The sequence below is a fragment of the Pangasianodon hypophthalmus genome, chromosome 8, assembly GCF_027358585.1.
Source record: "Pangasianodon hypophthalmus isolate fPanHyp1 chromosome 8, fPanHyp1.pri, whole genome shotgun sequence".
Lineage (NCBI taxonomy): Eukaryota > Metazoa > Chordata > Actinopteri > Siluriformes > Pangasiidae > Pangasianodon > Pangasianodon hypophthalmus.
Genome location: NC_069717.1, coordinates 14,578,290 through 14,599,629, shown reverse-complemented (window position 1 = coordinate 14,599,629; position 21,340 = coordinate 14,578,290). Strand labels below are relative to the sequence as shown.

At 39.4% G+C, this 21,340-nt stretch overlaps 2 protein-coding genes across 3 annotated transcripts; both read left to right on the top strand.

The window, feature by feature from the left end:
- Window positions 1-170: 170 nt before the first annotated feature.
- Window positions 171-4,515, top strand: fem1c (fem-1 homolog c). The gene is made up of 3 exons (XM_026927950.3): window positions 171-758; window positions 1,367-1,934; window positions 2,126-4,515. Exons 2-3 carry the CDS (start codon window positions 1,391-1,393, stop codon window positions 3,433-3,435), a joined length of 1,854 nt encoding a protein of 617 aa, XP_026783751.1. The 5' UTR covers window positions 171-758; window positions 1,367-1,390; the 3' UTR covers window positions 3,436-4,515.
- Window positions 4,516-11,599: 7,084 nt separating this feature from the next.
- LOC113529758 (coiled-coil domain-containing protein 112) lies at window positions 11,600-21,340 on the top strand. Of its 2 annotated transcripts, none has more exons than XM_053236068.1 (9): window positions 11,600-12,627; window positions 12,709-12,830; window positions 15,516-15,605; window positions 15,741-15,816; window positions 15,912-16,302; window positions 17,750-18,169; window positions 18,260-18,355; window positions 18,443-18,561; window positions 19,755-20,288. In XM_053236068.1, exons 1-9 carry the CDS (start codon window positions 12,551-12,553, stop codon window positions 19,783-19,785), a joined length of 1,422 nt encoding a protein of 473 aa, XP_053092043.1. In that variant the 5' UTR covers window positions 11,600-12,550; the 3' UTR covers window positions 19,786-20,288. The 2 variants fall into 2 exon arrangements, with proteins under 2 accessions (XP_053092043.1, XP_026775003.3); XM_026919202.3 differs by lacking the exon at window positions 19,755-20,288 and adding an exon at window positions 20,295-21,340 and having other exon boundaries at window positions 11,629-12,627.

Sequence of the window (21,340 nt, the reverse complement as noted above, 5' to 3'; positions counted from 1 at the left end):
TAAATTTACACGCATACATACATACGTATACGTGTGTGTGTACATGGGTATGTATGTATATCATATTAATTTCAATTGTGTATCTAAACATACTTATAAACATTTATAATAACGATACGTTTGTATGTTAAATCGTTTAAATACTAGGACTACTGAAAATCTAGTCGTCGTGAGTAACTTCTGAAGTGCCTGATCGTCGTGACTACAGAAATTTATTGTTTACGTTTGGTTAGACGTCGCGCCTAGACCCGCCGTTTCTGATTGGCTAGCTCTAACGCCAATCATTAAAGGGGCGGGAGTAATGTGACTTTAACGGGAAGCTGTCGATGAAGCCACTGGCATACACTTCCTTATTCGTCGCGAGGAATAGAAAGTATCGTGTGAGGATAACGTATGAAACAAATAGGCACTGAGAAGTGCCGTGGGATTGTGTTTGTTTCCTGAGGGAAGACTTCATTAACGAAAAAAACGCCGCTGGTGTACGGTATCGTCTAACATTAGCCAGCTAGAGCCGTAAGCTAGCTAAGCTAGGTGAGCTGGGAGCTAAGCGGGGGTGGCGGTCGGATTCCAGCACAACGGCTTTGATTTACATTAAAATAAGTTCTGTATATTCGACAAAGCCACGAGTTATGATGAGAAATCCACTAACGCCAGTGGATTTGAGCGTCTCTCGTGCTGTCATGGTTCTAATAGTCAACTGAGGTGACACCGAGCAGTGGATTTAGCTTCGACCGACACCGAGGAGCAGCGACAACAAGGTAGAAGTCGGCCACTTTTTCCTTTGCTAAGCTGAGTAGCTATGTAGCTCATGTTTACTAGCTAGAGAAAGGGGACAGCTAGACGTATAGACTTCTTGTCGTTATTGTCGTCAGATTATAAAACAAAATTACTTTCTGGGCATTGTGACTAATGTGGTAAGCATTTCTGGAATTTGGCCCTGTTCAAACTGGCGTAACTAGCTAGCTAGGTTGACTAAACAACCCAGTTAGTATTAGTATTAGCGAGGCAGATTTGCCAAGCTGTCCACGTCTCCTCTAGTCATTATATCACCTTGGATAGTTTTTACAAGATTTCTAGAATGGTATTTGTTAGTTATCTAAATAAATATAACGTTAGCCAGCTAGCTAGTATAGCACAGCTGTCGGCAGTGATAACGCTAGCTGGTTCTTTTGGAGTTGCACGATAAAGGTCTTGATGATCCATGACAAATGTACATTAAAGTCACGCTGTGTGTGTAGTTAGATATATCCAAGCCCTGTAGAAGGTGTTGATTTTCTTAGTTTGTTTGTTTGTTTGTCTATAATATAATGCTTCAGATCATCTGATCAGAAGTGCCTGATCTCTGTGTCTTCTTCTGTTCATTTAGGAACAAGGCAAGCAACCACATGCGATGGATTTAAAAACTGCTGTATTCAACGCAGCCCGAGATGGCAAGCTGAAGCTGCTTCAGAAGCTTTTAGAGAACAAAACCGACCATGAGGTTACGAAACTGATGTCTGAGAAAACGAATGGAGCAACGCCGCTGTTAATGGCAGCACGCTACGGCCACCTTGATTTGGTCGAGTACCTTCTGGAGTGCTGTTGCGCCCCTGTTGAAGTCGGAGGATCCGTCAATTTCGACGGTGAGACCATTGAAGGAGCCCCTCCGCTGTGGGCCGCGTCGGCGGCGGGACACCTGAAGGTAGTGCAGTCACTCCTGGGCCACGGTGCTTCTGTAAACAACACCACACTCACCAATTCGACCCCTCTGAGAGCCGCGTGCTTCGACGGCCACCTTGACATCGTCAAATATCTGGTGGAACACAAAGCTGACTTGGAAGTGGCCAATCGGCACGGCCATACGTGCCTCATGATTTCTTGTTATAAGGGCCACAAAGAGATTGCGCAGTATCTGCTGGAGCAAGGTGCTGATGTCAACAGGAAAAGTGTCAAAGGTAAAATGCAATTACAAACCAAGTAATGCACTGCAACTTATGTGAAGCAATTTGTCAAGTATAAGAAGTGTAATTTCTCTAGTTTTTTTTTTATCTCTTTCTTAGGTTTGTGCTGAATCAGTTGTGTATAATTTTTCAGTAGTGAGGTTTGGGATGTCTGATTTAACCGCTACCTTCTTTGCATTCTGTAGGTAACACTGCCTTACATGATTGTGCTGAATCCGGCAGTTTAGAGATAATGAAAATGCTTCTGAAGTACGGTGCCACAATGGAAAAGGATGGATATGGAATGACTCCTTTGCTCTCAGCCAGTGTCACAGGGCACACGAACATAGTAGACTTCCTCACACAACACCCTCAAACGAACAAAATGGAACGAATTAATGCTTTAGAATTGCTGGGTGCTACTTTTGTGGACAAAAAGAGGGATCTTCTGGGAGCTTTAAAATACTGGAAGAGAGCCATGGAGATGCGATATAGCGACTGCAACAGTGTCCTCTTTAAAGGAGAACCTAAAGAACTTATCATGGCATATGACTACGCAAAGGAGGCCAGGAGCATGGAAGAGCTGGACAGTTTGATCTCGGACCCGGATGAGATGCGAATGCAGGCTCTCCTTATTAGAGAGCGCATCCTGGGTCCATCGCATCCAGACACATCGTACTACATTCGGTACCGAGGAGCTGTCTATGCCGATTCGGGGAATTTTGAACGGTGCATCAACCTGTGGAAGTATGCCCTGGACATGCAACAGAGTAATTTAGACCCCCTTAGTCCTATGACTGCCAGCAGCTTGCTCTCATTCGCTGAGCTTTTTTCTTTCATGCTGCAGGACCGTGCCAAAGGCCTCCTGGGGACCTCCGTGTCCTTTGACGACCTCATGGGCATCCTTAGCAAAAGCGTGCTGGAGATTGAGCGCGCCATGAAGCAGCGACAGCCCGGACCCGACCCGGCTCAGCTCAGCAAGGCGCTCGCCATCATACTGCACCTCATCTGCTTGCTGGAGAAGGTCCCGTGCACAGTCGAGCAGGACCACTTCAAGAAAGAAACCATCTACAAGTTCCTCAAGCTGCACCCGTGCGGGAAAAACGGCTACAGCCCCCTTCACCTGGCCGTGGACAGAAACACGACGTGTGTTGGCCGCTACCCCGTGTGTAAGTTCCCCTCGTTCCAGGTGACCTCCATTCTTTTGGAGTGCGGTGCTGATGTGAACTGTCGTGATGAAGATAATAACAGTCCTCTGCACGTGGCCGCCTCCAACAACCACCCCGACATCATGAAGCTGCTTATCGCAGGTGGCACGCACTTTGACAGCACCAACTCCTTCAGGCAGACTGCGTGTGACCTGTTAGACGAGAAGGAGATGGCCAAGAACCTGATACAACCCATAAATCACACCACGCTACAGTGCTTGGCCGCTCGCGCCATCATCAAGTATAATCTCACGTATAGAGGAAATATTCCAGAGAAGCTTGAGGCTTTTGTGCTACTGCACAGATAATGACTAAGGCACTGTCAAAGTTGGTTTTAAAAAGTGTCTCAGAGCATGGAACTCATTTTGAGTTCCCATTTTCCACATGTACGGTGTGTACAGAATAAGAAGTCTATCAGAGACTTTGAGAATAGATTATTTCTGTTCTGTGGGCATGCCTGATATTTTCTCCCACACAGTGTCTATTTCTTGCTGTTCACTGACTTTTTTTTTTGTTTTGTTTTGTTTTGCTTTTTTTTTTCCCTTGCAGTTTTGCCTGATCCCTCTGCTTTGTATTTGTCACTATGCAAAGGTGGTGGGATGTGTCTAACTTAATTTCCCTTTTATCTTGCTGGCATCTGCACAGTATTGTTGTATTGCTACTCTTTTCTGAACCCATGGTTATGCCCTCATTTCATTACTTTTGTCAAAGTTTCGGGAATGGAATGCACTCGTTACTCCCTTCGAGCGTACAGAAGCTTTATGACGTGGTTGACGTTATGTGAAAACCATAAGTGCTTTATTTCTCCTATGCACAGCGTATGATATTGCGACTGTTCCATGTTCCTGGACTGTGCCACTGTTTTCTAACTGCCTGACTACTGTCATCATTTTCTCCAGATTTCTTAACCTGACTGCAAATCTGCAGCAAAAATTAACCTAGTGTTTTTTTTTTTTTTTTTAATATATTTGGAGGTTAGATCTGGAGCTTATTTTACAAGTCCTCTAAACCCAATTGTTTTCAGGCAAGCTATAATTTAAAACAAATGGTTGGATCAATTTTCTTCATTTCCAGAATGTGTATTGTTTTAAATCAATGCCGATCTTCTCAGAGAGCTGGTTCACTGAATTGATTTTTCTTACTCCTGACAATATTTGTAAAATATGGTATCATTCATGGATAAATTCTTACTCTAGATCCAATTTTGCGGAAAACAAGGGCTTTTCATACTTAGGCGCACATTTCACAAGCAGAAGAAACAAATGTACAGTCCTAGCTATCAAAAAAACTTGCACTTTATTGCAGTGGAGTTTCGAAGTTCCTTTTCCAATGGCTTGTCAATGTTCCCAGAGCATATTTAACAATAAACCTCGGTTGCACTTCTTTTATTCTTTTTCACTTTGGTCGTCTTTTTTTTTTTTCTTTCTAAAGCCTGTAAACCAACAGGCATAAGATTTCCCGGGCGAATGTTTCACTCTCGACAGGTGAATCCCAGGTTCATACTACTTCCTTGTGTCGCAAATTTGCACAGTCATGCTGTGTTCTCAAGTGATTCATGTTGGACTGGCTACGTAACATGCATTACTTAAGATCGTCCCCGCCTCTGCACTTTGAACGCAATACGGTTATTTATTTCCCTGTGTCTGTGAGCTTATTTCAACCCCCTATATATGCCATTTTTCTTAAAATTAAAATTTATTTCTCAACTATTTTAGAAAATGCATTATTTGGCCTACACTATAGCAATCAATATGAATCAACATTTATCTTTAAGTGTAAAATGGATTTGAGTTGGAAAAGCTCATTTGCTCTTTATCATTTGTTTTAGCATACAGACACACCCTCAAGTGTCATGCATAGTGTAGCTTCTGTGTTGACTTTGCTCTTTTGTTTCTTTCTGTTTGTCTCTTTTTTTTTTTTCTTTCTTTCAGTGTTTGACATGTGACGCTCAACCTACTTCACTGTGTCTTTAAATAACCGCGAATAATGCCCTACTGAAAGTGGCCTACATTATAGGTTTGACACAAGTGCTTTCTCAGGTGATAATCTGCAGTTCAGAGTCTAGACAGATTATGTCTTACATCTTATTATGCACCTTCACTGCATTTGTAACTTTAAAAGCTGCATCATCACCAGCTTTCCTGAAGTGCCGCCTGTATTCCGCACGACTAAAACAAAACCTAAATGCACCCACTATCACATGCATACAAAGAGCTGCTCTGTATAAGCCACTTAAAATAGTGATCTTTTTTTTTTTTTTCATTTTAACTGGATTGTTGTGTTTTCCAACATGGTCTTGCATTTCGTTTTAAATGTCTGTTGCATAAGGGTCGCTGTGCAGTATCCTTTAAAAGCGGAGGGCAACAGTGTGAGGGTGGTGAACTTGCCTCTCGCACACATGAGGACTTGAGAAAGACAAAGAAAGTACAGATAATCATAAAGGAATGACAATTTAGCCACAGAGGTTTAGCTATAGAGAATGACAGTTTTCATACATTCAGTAGTGTTAAGACAAAATCATTGAATCATTAAACATTGAGCTATTTTAAAGTTCTGATAAAATCCACAGAGCCAATTGATTTGATTTATTACTGCTATATATTTTCTGTAAAATGGCTCTAATGATTGGAAACATTCATATTAGCCATAATACTGTGATTGTGGAACAGGTGAGACGACTTCACACACGCAGCAGGATGTGGCGCATCTGATGAACCATGCTTTAAAATTAAGGAACATTAATAAGACATTAATCATTTATATATTTAATTGTTTATTAAACTTGCTGCAATGTTCCAGGCTTGCAATGTTGAGCTGTCCAAGCCTTTGAGATCTCTAGCGTACATGTGACGCACACAAGCAGCTGTTGGGGATGTGAGAGCGGTTTGCTTTCTATAGTGAGATCTCGCTCTTAAGCCTGCCAAGGCCACTCATCCCCTGGGATTTATTCACCGGTGTACATTTACTCCTCATTACATTGCCAAGCTAGATGGGGTTAGTCAAAGTAACACCAAGCTGTCATTATGAGCAAAACAAAAAACAATATTCAGCTGTCTTTTCTTAGTCACATTATTCTAAGTGCCAGAATGCTTTTGCTGTAAGACTTTTTTAGAAGCAAGAAATGTCTCAGCGAGTTGCAAAAAGATACACCGATCAGCCATAACATTTAAAACCACTGACAGGTGAAGTGAATAACATTGATTATCTCATTACAATGGCACCTATCAAGGGGTGGGATATATTAGGCAGCAAGTGAACAGTCAGTTCTCAAAGATGGAAAATGGGCAAGCGTAAGGATCTGAGCGACTTTGACAAGGGCCAAATTGTGATGGCTAGACGACTGGGTCAGAGCATCTCCAAAAGCAGGTCTTGTGGGGTGTTCCCAGTATGCAGTGGTTAATACCTACCGAAAGTGGTCCAAGGAAGGACAACCGGTGAACTAGCGACAGGGTCATGGGCACCCAGGGCTCATTGAGGCACGTGGGGAGCAAAGGCTAACCCGCCTGGTCCGATCCCATAGAAGAGCTACTGTAGCACAATTTGCTGAAAAGGTTAATGCTGGTTATGATAGAAAGGTGTCAGAACACACAGTGCATCACAGCTTGCTGCGTAGCCGCAGACCAGTCAGAGTGCCCATGCTGACTCCTGTCCCCTGCCAACATTCATGTGGATGTTATTTTGACATGTACCACCTACCTAAACACTGTTGCAGACCAAGTACACCCCTTCATGCAATAGTATTCCCTAATAGCAGTGACCTCTTTCAGCTGGTTAATGCACCCTGCCCTTCTCCAAAAATTGTTCAGGAATGGTTTGAGGAACATGACAAAGAGTGCAAGGTGTTGACTTGGCCTCCAGATTCTGTGGGATGTTTTTGGACAAACAAATCCGATCCATGGAGGCCCCAACTCGCAACTTGCAGGACTTAAAGGATCTGCTGCTAACAGCTTGGTGCCAGATACCACAGCACACGTTCAGAGCTCTTGTGGAGTCCATGCCTCAATGGTTCAGAGCTGTTTTGACAGTACAAGTGGGACCTACACAATATTAGGCAGGTGATTTTAATGTTATGGCTGATTGGTATAAAATGAGAGCAGGTATTTCTCAGGTGTGTGTTCCAGGTCCAGAAAAAATGAAGACAGTTGAAAACAGTTGCTCTAAGTTATCTGATAAGTTATCTGTTATCTGAAGTTATTTGGCACCAAAGCTTCTAAAAACTCCTAATAAGCATGATGCCTTATAGCAAAAAAAAAAAAAAAAAAGTAATATTGGCTTTCTTGTTTTAAATGTAGGACTAAGCCCAAATTGCTGGCTTTGAACTATTTAATGCGATATTTAATATGATATATCTGATAGATATCTGATAGAAGTTATTAAAATTGTAATGCAACATTCTAAGACTATTCAACTATTCTAAAAAATAAAAGGCAGACTGATTATTGCTGATATGTCCAGTAGTAACTGGGTAGCTAAAATGTAGCTGTGTAACCCAGCACATATGATTTGAAATTGAATTTTGAAGGTATGGACATTCATATTGTGTAAACAATGTGAGAGTCACAAATCCCATTTTAAGTGAGTATAAATACGTTTAGTACTTGACTGCAAAACCTTTGCCATCAGTGACTGCCTGCCCTTTGGGACCCCTTGACATCAGTGCTGTTCTGCAAATCCTGTAATGCAGCTATTTTTGAATGAAACACAACAGCTGAACCGTTTTGAAGGCATAACAGAAAACATTGAGAGACAGTGTGTACAAGGCAGATTAGACTAGCCGTGACACTGCTATCTTTAGCAGGTGTTGCAGTCAGAGCTATTTTCTGTGAGAATATTCTGCCTTATACCCTGTGATTGTTGGAATGAATTAATATTAAAATATTGAATCTGGTATATTTCTGTGAAAGAACACTACAAACTGGAAGTCTTTCAGGTCCTTCTTTGGAAACATCTGTATGCCACATTTTTCTAAGCCCATATAATAATTTTCTGTGTTGAAAGATGTTCACAAGCAAAAACCAGTCAAACACAGATTGAGGACTGTCTTAATAACTGAATCCAATGGGACCTCTTGGGACACATCCAGGCTCTTCTTGGAATGTTACTGAGCTGTGTTGCAGCGCTGCTAGGTAAGATACACATGTGTGCTAGCAGCGAGACTAGAATTTCACTGACACAACCAAAATGTGAGTAAGCACTCCCACAAACACCTTCAACATGAGGCCTGTATGTTCTACTGACACGTTTTCAATGCTATAAGGTTGTCAAACATTTTGTATAGAAGTGTGAAGGTTATTATAAATTCTCTATTTGAATACATCATTGGTGAAGATCAGCTGTATAGACTTTCCAGGATAACGGTTGTCTGTAAAATGAGAAAGATCTCAAAACAGTACTCAGTACTGCGGTTACTAGTAATTTAAAATGATTACTCTTGTCACATTTGGTTTGATCCCAGACAAAATCCTGGAACAGAAGAGTTCTGCATTAATAGTTTTCGGGGAAGCACCAAGCATGTGACTTATGTATGTACATAGATCACTCCTGCTGTACACACATTTAATAATAGCACCTGATACTTTATGTAGACAGCAAACTATGGACAGGAATATAGATCATAATGTTCAAATGTGTCAATATTTAAAGCTATTTTAATGTTTATCTGTTTTTTTTTTAACTCAACAGTTTAACCAGCTAAAGCCCAACACTGAAATCATTTGGATGACCTCAGTTCACTTCTGACCTCAGTTCTAAGCCAAGTTTCACCATCCTGCATTACACTTGAGTTATAGATAGGGTTTGCCCTATTAGCAGTGGTCATTTTATGTCTGTCAGTGTATCCAATGGTAAATCTGTCTAAATGTGTAAATAATTTAACCAGCAAATGGCATTTGAAAGTATATAAAGTCAAAGATAATGAAAGGCACACACAACCATCCTTCAGTTTGTCCCTTTGTGGGAATCCTTAAATGTTCTTTGTAGAACCCTAGAAAAGAGAGTTTCCCTTTCAATAGAACTCTTTTGAAAGCTAAAACTGTAAGTCAGCCAGAGAACCCCTTAAGAACTATTTGTTTTCAACTAAACTAATACTGACAGGCAGCATGATGGCACACTGCTGCCTTACAGCTCCAGGGTTTCTGGCTCAGGCATATCACATGTTCTCTTTGTGTCCTCATGGCTTTCCTCCAGTTTCCTCCCATGTCCTAAAAACATGCTGGTAGATGGATTGTCTATGATACACTTACTCAAAGAAGAAACTGTTTATGCATGGTGTCCAGCGATGGACTGGTGTCATCCAGGGTATATTCCCTTGCTCCAGGTGTTGTCCAAGTGTTGCTTACCTTGCTCCAATTGTTCCCAGGATCGGCTCTGGATACACTGAGACCCTGGTCCGGATAGAAATGAATGAATGAATAACAACTACAGTAACTGATTGGACAGATACCAGTTCTAGTTCAAATTTTTACATATTCAAATTTTTGAATAGATTCACATTTTCATTTGAAAGAATGATCTAGCTGTAGTAATTTCCGTGAGGATTAGATTTGCATTGTCTGACAAACTGGGCTGCTATCTAGCCAGTGTAATAAGTGGATGGTTTCATAACTAGATAGCAGAATAGGTAATGAAAGTACCACCATCTCTGCGTTAAGATACATATTTCAGGTCCCCAGCCTATGAATCATTCAGTGCACAGCTGGATCCAAGGATAATAAAGGAAGAAAGAGGAATAAGTGTCAAATTAGATGTCTTTGTCATTGAATGCTGCTTGTTGATTATCTGTTGTATAGCCGTGTTCCCTTTCACAACTCTGCCTATGAACAACAAGGTGCTAGAAAATATAACAAACTGAATTCTCAGAGCATTAATACAGATTTACAGCATTCTAGCCTGTTTCTAGCTTTTCATGTGGGCATGTTTTATACATATTCAAGCAATTTAAGACAGTTTAAGCTTTGATCGAGTGTTTTCTTTTGTACCCACTGTAATGTATGTAATTATTATGTATAGCCTCTGGATCCATCTCTTTATCCTCTGAACAGGATAAAGCAGTTACTGAAGATGAATGAATGAATCAATGTATTTGTTCTTATTATTGTGACATTTTGTGGAGATGGGATATTTAAACCATACATTTTTATCACTTGTTAAAAAAAAATCTAGGCACATACAGTAGGCAGCACTTGCGTATTCTCACTCTTTATCTTCCTCTCTCCTTGATTACTCTGAGCACATTTAATGAAAAGATAAATCAATACATCCTTAATGATGGAGGATATTTGCTGACCTCCAGGTCACAGGCCACAGGATGTAAAAATGTGGACATAAGGTTATGTTAATAAGGAGAACCTGCTGATGATTTCTACAGTCATGCTGACTAGACCACTTGGGAGTTGGTCCTTTAAAGTAAGACTACTGAGAAACTTTTGTACAGTTTTTTTTTTTCTTTCCCACATATGTAGTCAATCAGGCTCATGTAGCTAACAGTCAGTGTAGCTATTTCACCCAAAATCTTTTTCTTTAAATATATGCTTCAAACCAAATCCAGTTCTCAGTCTCATAACTCCAGTGCAAAACTAAAGAAGCAACCATTACGCACCTACACCATATGGTCAAAAGTATGTGGACACTGAGTATTGAATGTAACATTCCAAAACCATGGGCATTAATACTGATTTGTTCCCCCTTCGCCGCTAAAACAGCCACCACTCTTCTGGGAAGGCTTTGTACTAGATTTTGGCACATGGCTGTGGGGATTTTTGATCATTCAGCTGCAAGAGCATTAGTGGTGTCAGGGACTGATGTCGAGCTTAAAGGCCTGGTGCATAGTCAGCATTCCAATTTCTTCCCAAAGATGTTGAGGTCAGGGCTTTTTGAAGGCCACTAGAGGTCTTCTACACCAACCCTCCAAACCATGTCTTTATGGATCACATTTTGTGTACAGGAGCACTGTCATGCTAGAACAGGTTTGGGCCAGGCCTCTTAGGTCGAGTGAAAAGAAATTGTAATGCTACAGAATACAAAGACATCCTAGACATTTGTATGCTTACAACTTTGTGGTAACAGTTGGAGAAGGCCCACATATGGGTGTTATGATCAGATGTTCACCTACTTTATTTACTGTATTGACTACATTTGGGTGGTGGACAAGTTGACAAGGCCATATTAAAAATAGTATTGGAACACAGCCCAGGATTCACACTTCTACCTTCGGGTTATTGAGGACAGTCTCTGGTCAGATACCAGCTTTGTCACATGGCATGGTGGACCTTGGTCAGATTTCAGTCAGAAAACAGCAGCTTGGGCAATAGTAACAAGTATTATAACTCTCTATGTGTTCCAGTATGTAAATAAATAAAATCAGGATTAATTCTAAACATGTAAAAATCTATGGGGCATTGTGATAAAGACAAAAACAACAAAGCATATAAGATTTTTGTTCAGTAGGCTATCTACAAATAGGCTTGATATGAATAAAAATAGCCCATTAAAGGGTGTAATGCCACTCATTCTGTAGATGCTGTTGAAACGTGTGTGGTTCCATGTGTGGTGTCTTTAATTGTAGCACCTGCTGTTTCCACAGCTCACACTTTCTCTGAGTCCTGCTCTGTGTCCACAGGAACCGTTGCTATTTTGGTTTCAGGGATAATTATGTCTTCATATCAAGGGGATAGACCATCCCAAATATCTTCTCCCAGTAATGGCTCTTTCTATTCTCAGCTTCCTGATTAGTCTGTTACAGTCATGCAGTTCTCAAGGATTAGATAGAATATATAGTGTGTATATATAGAATACAGACAGTATATGTATATGTGTATATACACACACACATATATTTTCTTTATTATTTGGCTAGGTCAGTTTGTTAAATTAAGAGTTTTGCCACATAAGAACAGAGCACATTCATTCCTATTTAGCAGATGCAGCAAGTGTGTTTTTTCTTGCATTGCATAAAGTTTGATATTCAAAATCCAAGATGGCCGCCTTGACAACAGGCATTTCAAACAAACAAACGCAGCGGAGTACTGTATTCACTTTCATACGTACGAATTCCATTTAATTAAAATCTGTCTATTACCAAAAATACGTAAGGGATATATCTCTTTTTTTTTGTTTGTTACTTCTTACCCGGTTATCCGTGTGGCGATGAAACGCCGGATGCCCTCATGAAATCCCAAATTGATTTCAATTGATAATATAGTGCACTATTTAGGGTGCATAGGCCAATAGAACATGCTGTACGTAGTGCGCTTATGTAGGGAGTAAGGAGCATTTTGAGATTCCGCAGTAGCATTTGCTATCACTAACCTAGAGTTTTTTTGTATGGGGTGACAGACGTTTTTCACTAAGCGCCGTCAGAAAAGAGCATTAAAGCCAAAGTAAATAAATAAATAAAAAGAGAAAGTGCTTATTAAGAGAGTGTAAATGCAGCGCTCTGAGGAAAGCATGGCTGTGGCGGATACAGCAGACTTCCTACGAAAAGCTGAACACCTGAGAAAGCTGTGAGTAAACAGTCACAGTGTTTTAAACAATACACAAAAGAATGAAGAATAACTCCGCTCATTTCAAATGTCTCTGTGCAGGGTTGATAAACATGACAAAGAAAGAGCAATGAATAAACACAGAAGGAGGAATGGCCTCAGAGAATGCTTCTGTGAATTAGACGAGTTTGAGAACAAGCTGAACATGGACCTTAAGGCTGAAAGTAAGTTACTGGATAGTAAACTATGTTTTCCCTTTTACTGTAAGGATAACAGGTTTTAATCCAATGTGAAGTTCTTATGCTTTGTTTCACAGTTACATTTCACATTACCACCTTTGACTAGTGCTATGGACTCTGAACAGATGAGATACAACATCTAGTCTAGTTTAACATCTAGTTTGGCAGAATAAAGGCAAACATCTCTGTCCAGCCAAATTTGCACTTGTCCAGTCAAATTAGCGAAACTGTTGTATAATAATAAAAAAAATATATATATAATGAGGCTTGTGATTCCCATGACTGTAACTAAATTGAAAAAAGATTACCCTGCTACTTTTTTTCTTTTTTTAACCTGTAAAAAAAAAAAAAAATCCACAGGTCCAAGTTAAAATTATTTATAGGTCTACTTGTTTTTCAGGTAGTAGCATTTGGATTAAAACCATTTAATTCAACTTACCAGTCAAATAACCTAATAACTAAGAATCGTAAGAATTCAATTAAGCAATATTGCTGTTGTACTGAATATCAGCAAGGAGTAGGTAATCACAGCCATGCTGTTAGTCAGTAAAACAGATGATTGCGAATGTGATATTGCTTTTATACACCAGTTCTATGAGACTAAGTGACATTTCAGACACGATATGACCAAATATTTTGTTTATTTTTAAAAGAAAATAGTTCCCAAAGAAGCCACAGCTGAACAGAGCGCTGTGTATGTAGTAATTGTAGTAACTGTTTCAGTGTAATGAACTATTGCTGGAATTGTATGTAGCGAACACAGACAAGTGGAGTGATAGAAACAGTGAAACGTCTCAGTGCTCTTATACTAAATCTCAGCACTCTTAGTACGCCACTTGTCCAGTCAAATTAGCGAAACTGTTGTATAATAATAAAAATATATATATAATGATGGCTTGTGATTCCCATGACTGTAACTAAATTGAAAAAAAGATTACCCTGCTGGTTTAGAAAACTCGAGTTGCTGGTCTACAGAAAACTTTTTCATAATTTGATCGAGTCTGCTACAGTGTTTTATCAAGTCCTTGGTTCAGTCTGCTGCAGTACTTTGCTGGCTCCGCATCCGTACTGCAGTCTGCTAGTTGATGACGCCTGCTCTAATATGATGTTCCTGAGCTGCTGTGAGTCTCTCTGACGAATATGTACACGTACCTCATATGCCAGCTCACATACATCAACCATCATCACATCACAACTTCAGACATGAAGTCAATCGGGGGAGACAGAGTCAGATAGTGCAAACAAAGAAAAATAAGAGGGAGAAAGTGAGTCCGATATGATACCATAAGATGAAAAAGGATTCACGAATACACAGAGAACACGGATTGAGTGAAAAAAAGCAACCAGGATTTATAGGTTTGTAAATAACTCTAGACTATATTTTAGCTAGCTAGAGTGAACAGGGTAGCTGTGTCTGTCTCTCTTGGTGATGTGCATAGTCTCAGGGAAAGCCCCTCCATTCAGCGTGGCTCTGAGGATCGCTATGCGATTACAGCAGACAAACTGTTTTCCCCGTCAACCAGAGCTTCTATTGTAGCTACGTAGCCAAAGTTCACTCACTAGTGCGTCCTGTAGGACATGTGCTGTTTGTGATACTGCAGTTACACCTCGGTGTCAGTGAGGCACCGCAGTCCCAGGCAGTCGCAAATACTTGGGTTGCATCCCAAACGAAATAGTTTGTCACTACACTGTTGGTGTCATTACTATTTAGGCGCTCTACTTGAGACCTAGCCTTAAATTTAAAAAAATCTTAGCCTTAAAAAAAAAAAAAATCACTGGCTGCTCACTACCCTCCCTGGAAGATATTGCCTGCTCCCACTATCTCACTAGGGCCAAAAACATCATCAAGGACACATCACACCCAGGCCACCACCTGTTTGATCTCCTGCCCTCGGGCATGCGGTACGAATCCTTAAGAACAAGGACCACTCGGTTTCAGGACAGTTTTTTTCCCAAATGCTATCAGGACTGTAAACTCACAAATGCACCAAACGTAAAATGTCAATGTACAATACTACTTCTGGTCACTGTGTCCAACTACAGTGACTTATTTCAACAATCTCTACTTTTGTCCACACTTGCTGTTTATATCATATGTAGAATGTCAATGTGCAATACTGGTCACTTTATTTATCAGGACTCTAACTCTCATTGCACTAAATGTAGAATGTAAATGTCACTTACCCGACTACGGTCACTTATTCCATTTCAATCTGTACTCCGTGTGTCTATACTAAACTGTTTACACCAGTGTAGAGGGTAATGTGCAATACTATCACTGGTCACTTTTCATGACTGAGTCACCTGCTGTATATACTTTATACTGTATACTTGCTGTACATACATACATACTTTTATACTATATGGTATACTCACTTTATAGCCTATTTATTGTCTAATGTTATATGTATGTTTTTTATAACACCGGTCAGAAGCAGTGCTCCTAATTTCGTTGTATACAGAGATATACAATGACAATAAAGGCTTTCATTCATTCATAAATTCTGTTGAAACAAGTGCACTGACAGCCATGAGCTCAGTGGAGGAAGAGCGCAACATACTTTATGAAATGTTCTTCCGCAAGTAGCCTGCAATAGTATTTTTCAACCAGAGGAGGTGAAATTCTCTTCATAATCATTTGATCCAATTTTATTTTCTATTTTATCCAAGTTCTGAGAGTGCAGCAACAACTACAAAAAATCAGAAATGGTGTGTACAGATTCCAGGGGCAGCTGATGGATGTGAAGCCATCTCCCAATTGTAAGTAACATTATAATGAAACCTGTATTTTCAATCTGAATGACTATAAATATATACGCTTTTTGTCTCCATAATTAAATGTAGACTTAATCAACTATTTGTTGAAGGAATGTTTTCTCTCTCTTTAAATGTCAGTGATAGAAAAACTGAAAGACATCATGAGTGAGATTGAAAACTCCATCAACACATTCAAAGAACAACAACATAAAAGGTATAAAAACGATTTTCGTGAAAAATAAATTGTGAGAAGTTAGCTTATGCCGACTCATGCCTAAAAACACATTGTTTACTCATTTTCCCCCTAAGTTTTGAGGAGCTCTTGCAGGAGGAAAGGACTTGTTGGCAAGAGATATGTGCCTTTGAAAGGAAGATTGACTCTTGGGCACTGGCTGTGAAGAAGGACACTGAGTTTCCCCTAGTTCAGAAAACCAAGCATGGCATGGCCACAAAAAGGAGACAGGAGTTTCCGATAGAGGTGATGGCTCTGGAAACATTCCTGCAGCAGACAGGAGGGAAACTGGGCGGCTGGGACCAATATGACCATCAAAGCTTCCTAAAAGTGTGGACCAAGCACCGTGGAAAACCCTCCTACAGGTCTGAGGTTAAACTTTACTTACCAGGCAAGACTGAGGAGGATATAAGATTGCACGAGGACTGGTATCTAGAAATGTGCCGTCTCCAGGAAAAGAAGAAAGAGGTACGAGTTCACTCTGGACTTTTCAGTGCTGATTGCTGAAGTAATGAAGTCTTGTGTGTGGTTAAAAAGGAAGTAATGTCGTCATGATCCTGTCATGATCACAAAGTGTGTCCACATCAGTCTTTTTTTGTGTTGTGAGCTGTATGTTAAAAAAAAAAAACCTGAATGGCCAACCAGAAAATTGGGAAGATGCTTGAATTTTGCTAGTAGGCTGTGATGGTCGACTAGAGTGGAAAAACTGGCATATGATGAAAGAGAAGGAGTAAAAGTGCCATGAACTGATTTTTTTCTTATAAACTATGATACAGCACTAATGTGGTTTCCATCTCTTCATGGCTGCGTCCAAACTACAAAGTGTACCAACATACTAAATAGTAGGGGTAGGGTAGAGGTGTGCAAAAAAAAAAAAGGCTATAATTACTCTCGTGCGAGTTGGAGAGGGCATCATGTATGAAGCGTACGTGTATTTGGCGTGCTGGTTTACTCAGACGTATTTACAACCTTCATTCATCCTCAGTAAATGCTTTATCGTGATCATGGTCACTATAGTTTGAATTACTAATTTGTTTAGAATTTGGGAAATAGTATCAACTAGGTTCGTTAGAAAATATTGCTGGTGTACATGCAGAAAGAACTGTGGGTGTGGCAGGATGGGTCAGTATTCTTTCAGGGGGGATGTGCGAATGAGATTAATAAACAGTCCCACGCACATATTTCTAGGGTGGGAGAAAAGACAACAATATTATGTTTTAATTAATGTCTACAGAAATTCTCGAGCATGGAAAAGGAGAGAAAATTAAATATTCTGTACAATAATATAGTTTACTGCCCAGTCAGTGAGCAACAGTGGAGTTCTCTTGTGACATACTGTTTAGTAGGTTAGTATGCAGATTTGGTCAATGCCACAAAAAAATTTTGTTTCCACTGCACTGCATATTACATTATTAACATTGTAAACATTATTGTTTGGCATAAACATTTATTATCATAGTATGGTAGTACTGTTTTGGATTGTCCATGATTGTGTTTGGATCATATTCTTTTGATTTTCTTTTATGGGAAATGTGATAAGGACATAAAACACATGATGATAAATATACAGCGTATTAAGGATGTTTTGAATAGTTATACCATTACAGATGTATTGTACCAGTTTAACTGATGTCATGAGAACTGTTTCTAGTTGAGTGCAGTGTAGCCCTTTAAACTTTAATATACTTCAAGATATTAAAAACAGGGTAGTCTATCTTTATCAAGCACCTGCCAGATGGCAAGCAGAAAAATGTTGAGTATGTATATGATCTTATCACCATGTTAACCTGATATGCAATATATTAAAAATAGTGTTATTGGGTTAGATGCTTATCCAACAATGCAAATGTTCAAAACATTTTTGCTTGTATACACTCCACCCGTAATTTGGATGAAAATATACCTTATTTACTAGGCTATTCAGAAATGGAGGTCAGAAAGGCAGAGAGAACGGGAAGCTCGTGTGCAGCGTGAACACCAGGCTGGAGAGGTTGAGAGAAAGGAGCAAGAAGTCATTCTAGCGGAAGCCCAGCGTCTCAAGCAGGAAGAGGAGCGCAGGGAGGTGGCACTCCGTCTGGAGGCCTGGAGGGAGCAGCAGAGGCAGAAGCAGGAGCAGGAGGAGGAGCAGAGACTCAGGGAAGAGGTGCTGCGGAGCAAAAGACTAAAGGAGGAAAGGCGGAGGCAGCTGGAGGTCAAACTCGCCGTGGAGGCCCACATCAGGGAGAGGAAAGAAGAGGAGGAGCTGAGAATGCTGATGAAGGAAGAGCAGGAGCGAGTGGAGGTGGAGGAGAGGAGGAGACTGGCTGCTGAAGGCATCAAACGTTTTCAAGAGAGGGTGAGTTTAGAGAGAACAAATTGTAGTGTTTAGTGGGTTTGATTTATAAAATCTTGGAACATCAGAGTGCAGTTCTGTTTCTCTGTATAGGATCTACACAAGTTAGAGACAAAACTGCAGGAAAAGCAGACTAAAGAGGAGGAGGAGTTGGAACGGCTGAAGAAGCAGGCTAAAATAAAAGAGAAGGTGAGAGTACAATGGAAATAAATAGTCTAGTGAAATATTAATTAACTTTTAACAGTGGTGACTGATTTTTTTTTTTCTTTCTTTCAGGTTGAAAGTCACATTAGCCGAGATCCTTCAAGACTCTGGAAACCAACCAAAGGATGGGAAGAACGCACCAAAGAGATTGGGCCAACAGGAGGTGGACCTGTTTATCACATGTTTCATAGGTATGGATTTATACCTAAGCCACAAATAAAGGTTTTGTCTAATTTCACAAATTATGTCATGACCTAATTCTCAGAATTAAAAGTTTAACCTCACATAAAACTCTGAATTTGGAATGAAAATTTTGTGGGACCTTCTGATGCATCCAGTATCTCTGACCAAAGCGTGAAAACTGAAAACTGTCATGGCTTTCAGTGGTGTAGACAATTTGATGTTTTTCCCTTGACTGTGGCGAGACTGTGGAAAAAAACAGTTAGATGGTCACAATAAAATATAGCTAAATACAAATGTTTTCAATATTATAACTTAGAGGATCAACAGCTGCACAGAGTATATGCAAAGAGGTTGGTGAATATTACAAAATACATTTATATCACAAACAGAAGAGTAAATGCATCCTTTTGAACTGATATTACAGTTTTTTTTATATTAATATCATAACATACACTTTTTAACAATTATTTACATGTTTAAGAAATTAAATAACGTATGTGATCCGAACACATTAAATGGCTTGCTGGTATAAAATGTATTTCTTTGTTTTGTTTTTTTTCTCATTTAGTCCTAAGGGTGTACAAACTTTTGCTCTTGGTTGTTGCATTTATGTATCACAAACCAATTTCTAACATTATCGTCTGACTTGTTCTTCCAAGTCAAACAGGTCCAAGTAGTAGTATTGTCAAATTGTACCTAATAATTACAAAGTGAGTACAAAGCTTGGCGTTGAAAAGAGAAGTCTCTCCAGGATCCTGAGTCAGTTAATGGTTATAGGAATATGACTCAACCACTGGCAAAAGACAGGTGACAAATTAAAGGAAAAAACAACATAAAGTGCATTAATAAGGTGCTGGCCCACAACAAGCCACCAAAACAGCTTCATTGCAAATTGGCAAAGATTCTACAAATCTTTAGAACTGTACTAGAGGAATGAAAAGATATCTATCTTCCAAAAGATATTCCCTGAGTCGGTGATTATGATTATCATCAATTCTAGACTCGTTAAACCATTCAGTGAGCCATTATAGATAGGGGCAGGGTCATCATGGAAGAGAGAACTCCCATCACGATAGACATCTTTTCACCATTTCACCATTTGTACTGATTTGCAGTGACTCTCTTTTTGATGCTTCAACACCTAAATTACTTTGAATTCAACTCATTTTTGATGATGTATGTGTATATTTAAATCCCTAAGGAGCAAGCCAGTTACAAGGAAAAATCTCTGAGATGACATCAGGGATTTCCCTCTCAGGATTTTGAGGATCCAGTCTCAAAACAGAACCCACCCTCGTCTGGGTGACACTGAAAAGAGAGATTAAGCATCATTATTCCTCCACAATTGTATACTTTAAACTCAGACTGTACCATGTGTGTTGAAAGGATATTCAGTATGAGCATCATGATCCTTATGATCAGAGCAGCAGCTCTTTGTTGCATGTCTACAGCATCTAGCTGTGATTATCCACTGAAGAGAGGGTGAGTCTTGGGCAGAAACTGTTTCTGAGAAGTGCAAGTGTTTAGAGTATCCATGTGGGACCATCCACAGCAGTCTCTTCCCTTTAAGGGGGCAAGTGGGCACAAAACCATGCCATCGAAACCCTGATGGGAATTTGTCACCTGTCTGTGTGTTATTACTATAGGTTTATTTCTGCATTTTTTTATGCAGAAGTGTTAATTCTTGTATTCTGCATTAACTTAGCATTCAGTCACGTTATGTTTAATCTGTCTACCACAGGGCAATACCGACATGGAGACAAGGCCTTTAAACCGGGACTCAGTCTTCACAGAGCATCCAGACATGCACAAGAATGTAATGAACTATTGCTGCTTATAAGTGAAACGATTCTGATTCTGATAAAGGAAAAATAATGTCCATGTTATTTGTTTTAAATACCATTTACTTGAGATTTGTTTTTTTTTAATGTAGTTAATTATATATACTGGTCACTACTGTTAGTTATACCATAAGCACATAGGTTCAGTAGCTTTTTAATGTGTAGTGTGTTTAATTTAAAAAAAAAAAAAAAAAAACTTGAAAGCTTAACTCCTGGTTTTATGCAGAAATTCTCTTATGACCAACTTTTCAATTTATAATTTTTGCACCTGCATTTAATAGGATAAAATAAAAATGCTCCAGATAACATCAGAAGTTGTTGCTCTCTCTGCTTTCCAACTGGTTTCCAGTGTTTGACATCACCAGTATCGCTAATTCCCAATCACACTCCTGAATATGAAAGAAATCAAAGATTTCAGAATACACTTATTCCTTAGAAAGAGCGTGACAAAATAGTTCTTGCCCAGTATTTCGTGTAATATTGCTTAATAATATATATTTAGTATTACTATTTAATATTTAATATCTATCTAGCTTAATAATAATAATATCTTTTCATTCCTTGTGTAATTATGCTCTTAATTCCTCATTACTAGAACATTGGAAATTTGACAGATATACAACTTTAATAATATGAAATTGGAATTTTAGGTAGATAGTAGCTTTAAACACAGAATCAGAATACCATCTTAAAATAAAAACCTATAAATATTTACATTTTATTCAGGATTGTTCTCTTAGCTGTTATACTTTTCCAAATACATCAGTGACAGAAATCCTTATGTAGGTTCCCATTGTGTCATGATAACCCCATTTATGATTTCTGATTACTAGGAAATAAGTATTTAATACTCTGATGAACTCTTTACTGAGTAAAAAGTGGCATTTAAGATAAAATTCCTTGCTTGTGTAACACATTGTTTCAATAAAGCACTGTGTAGTTGTAA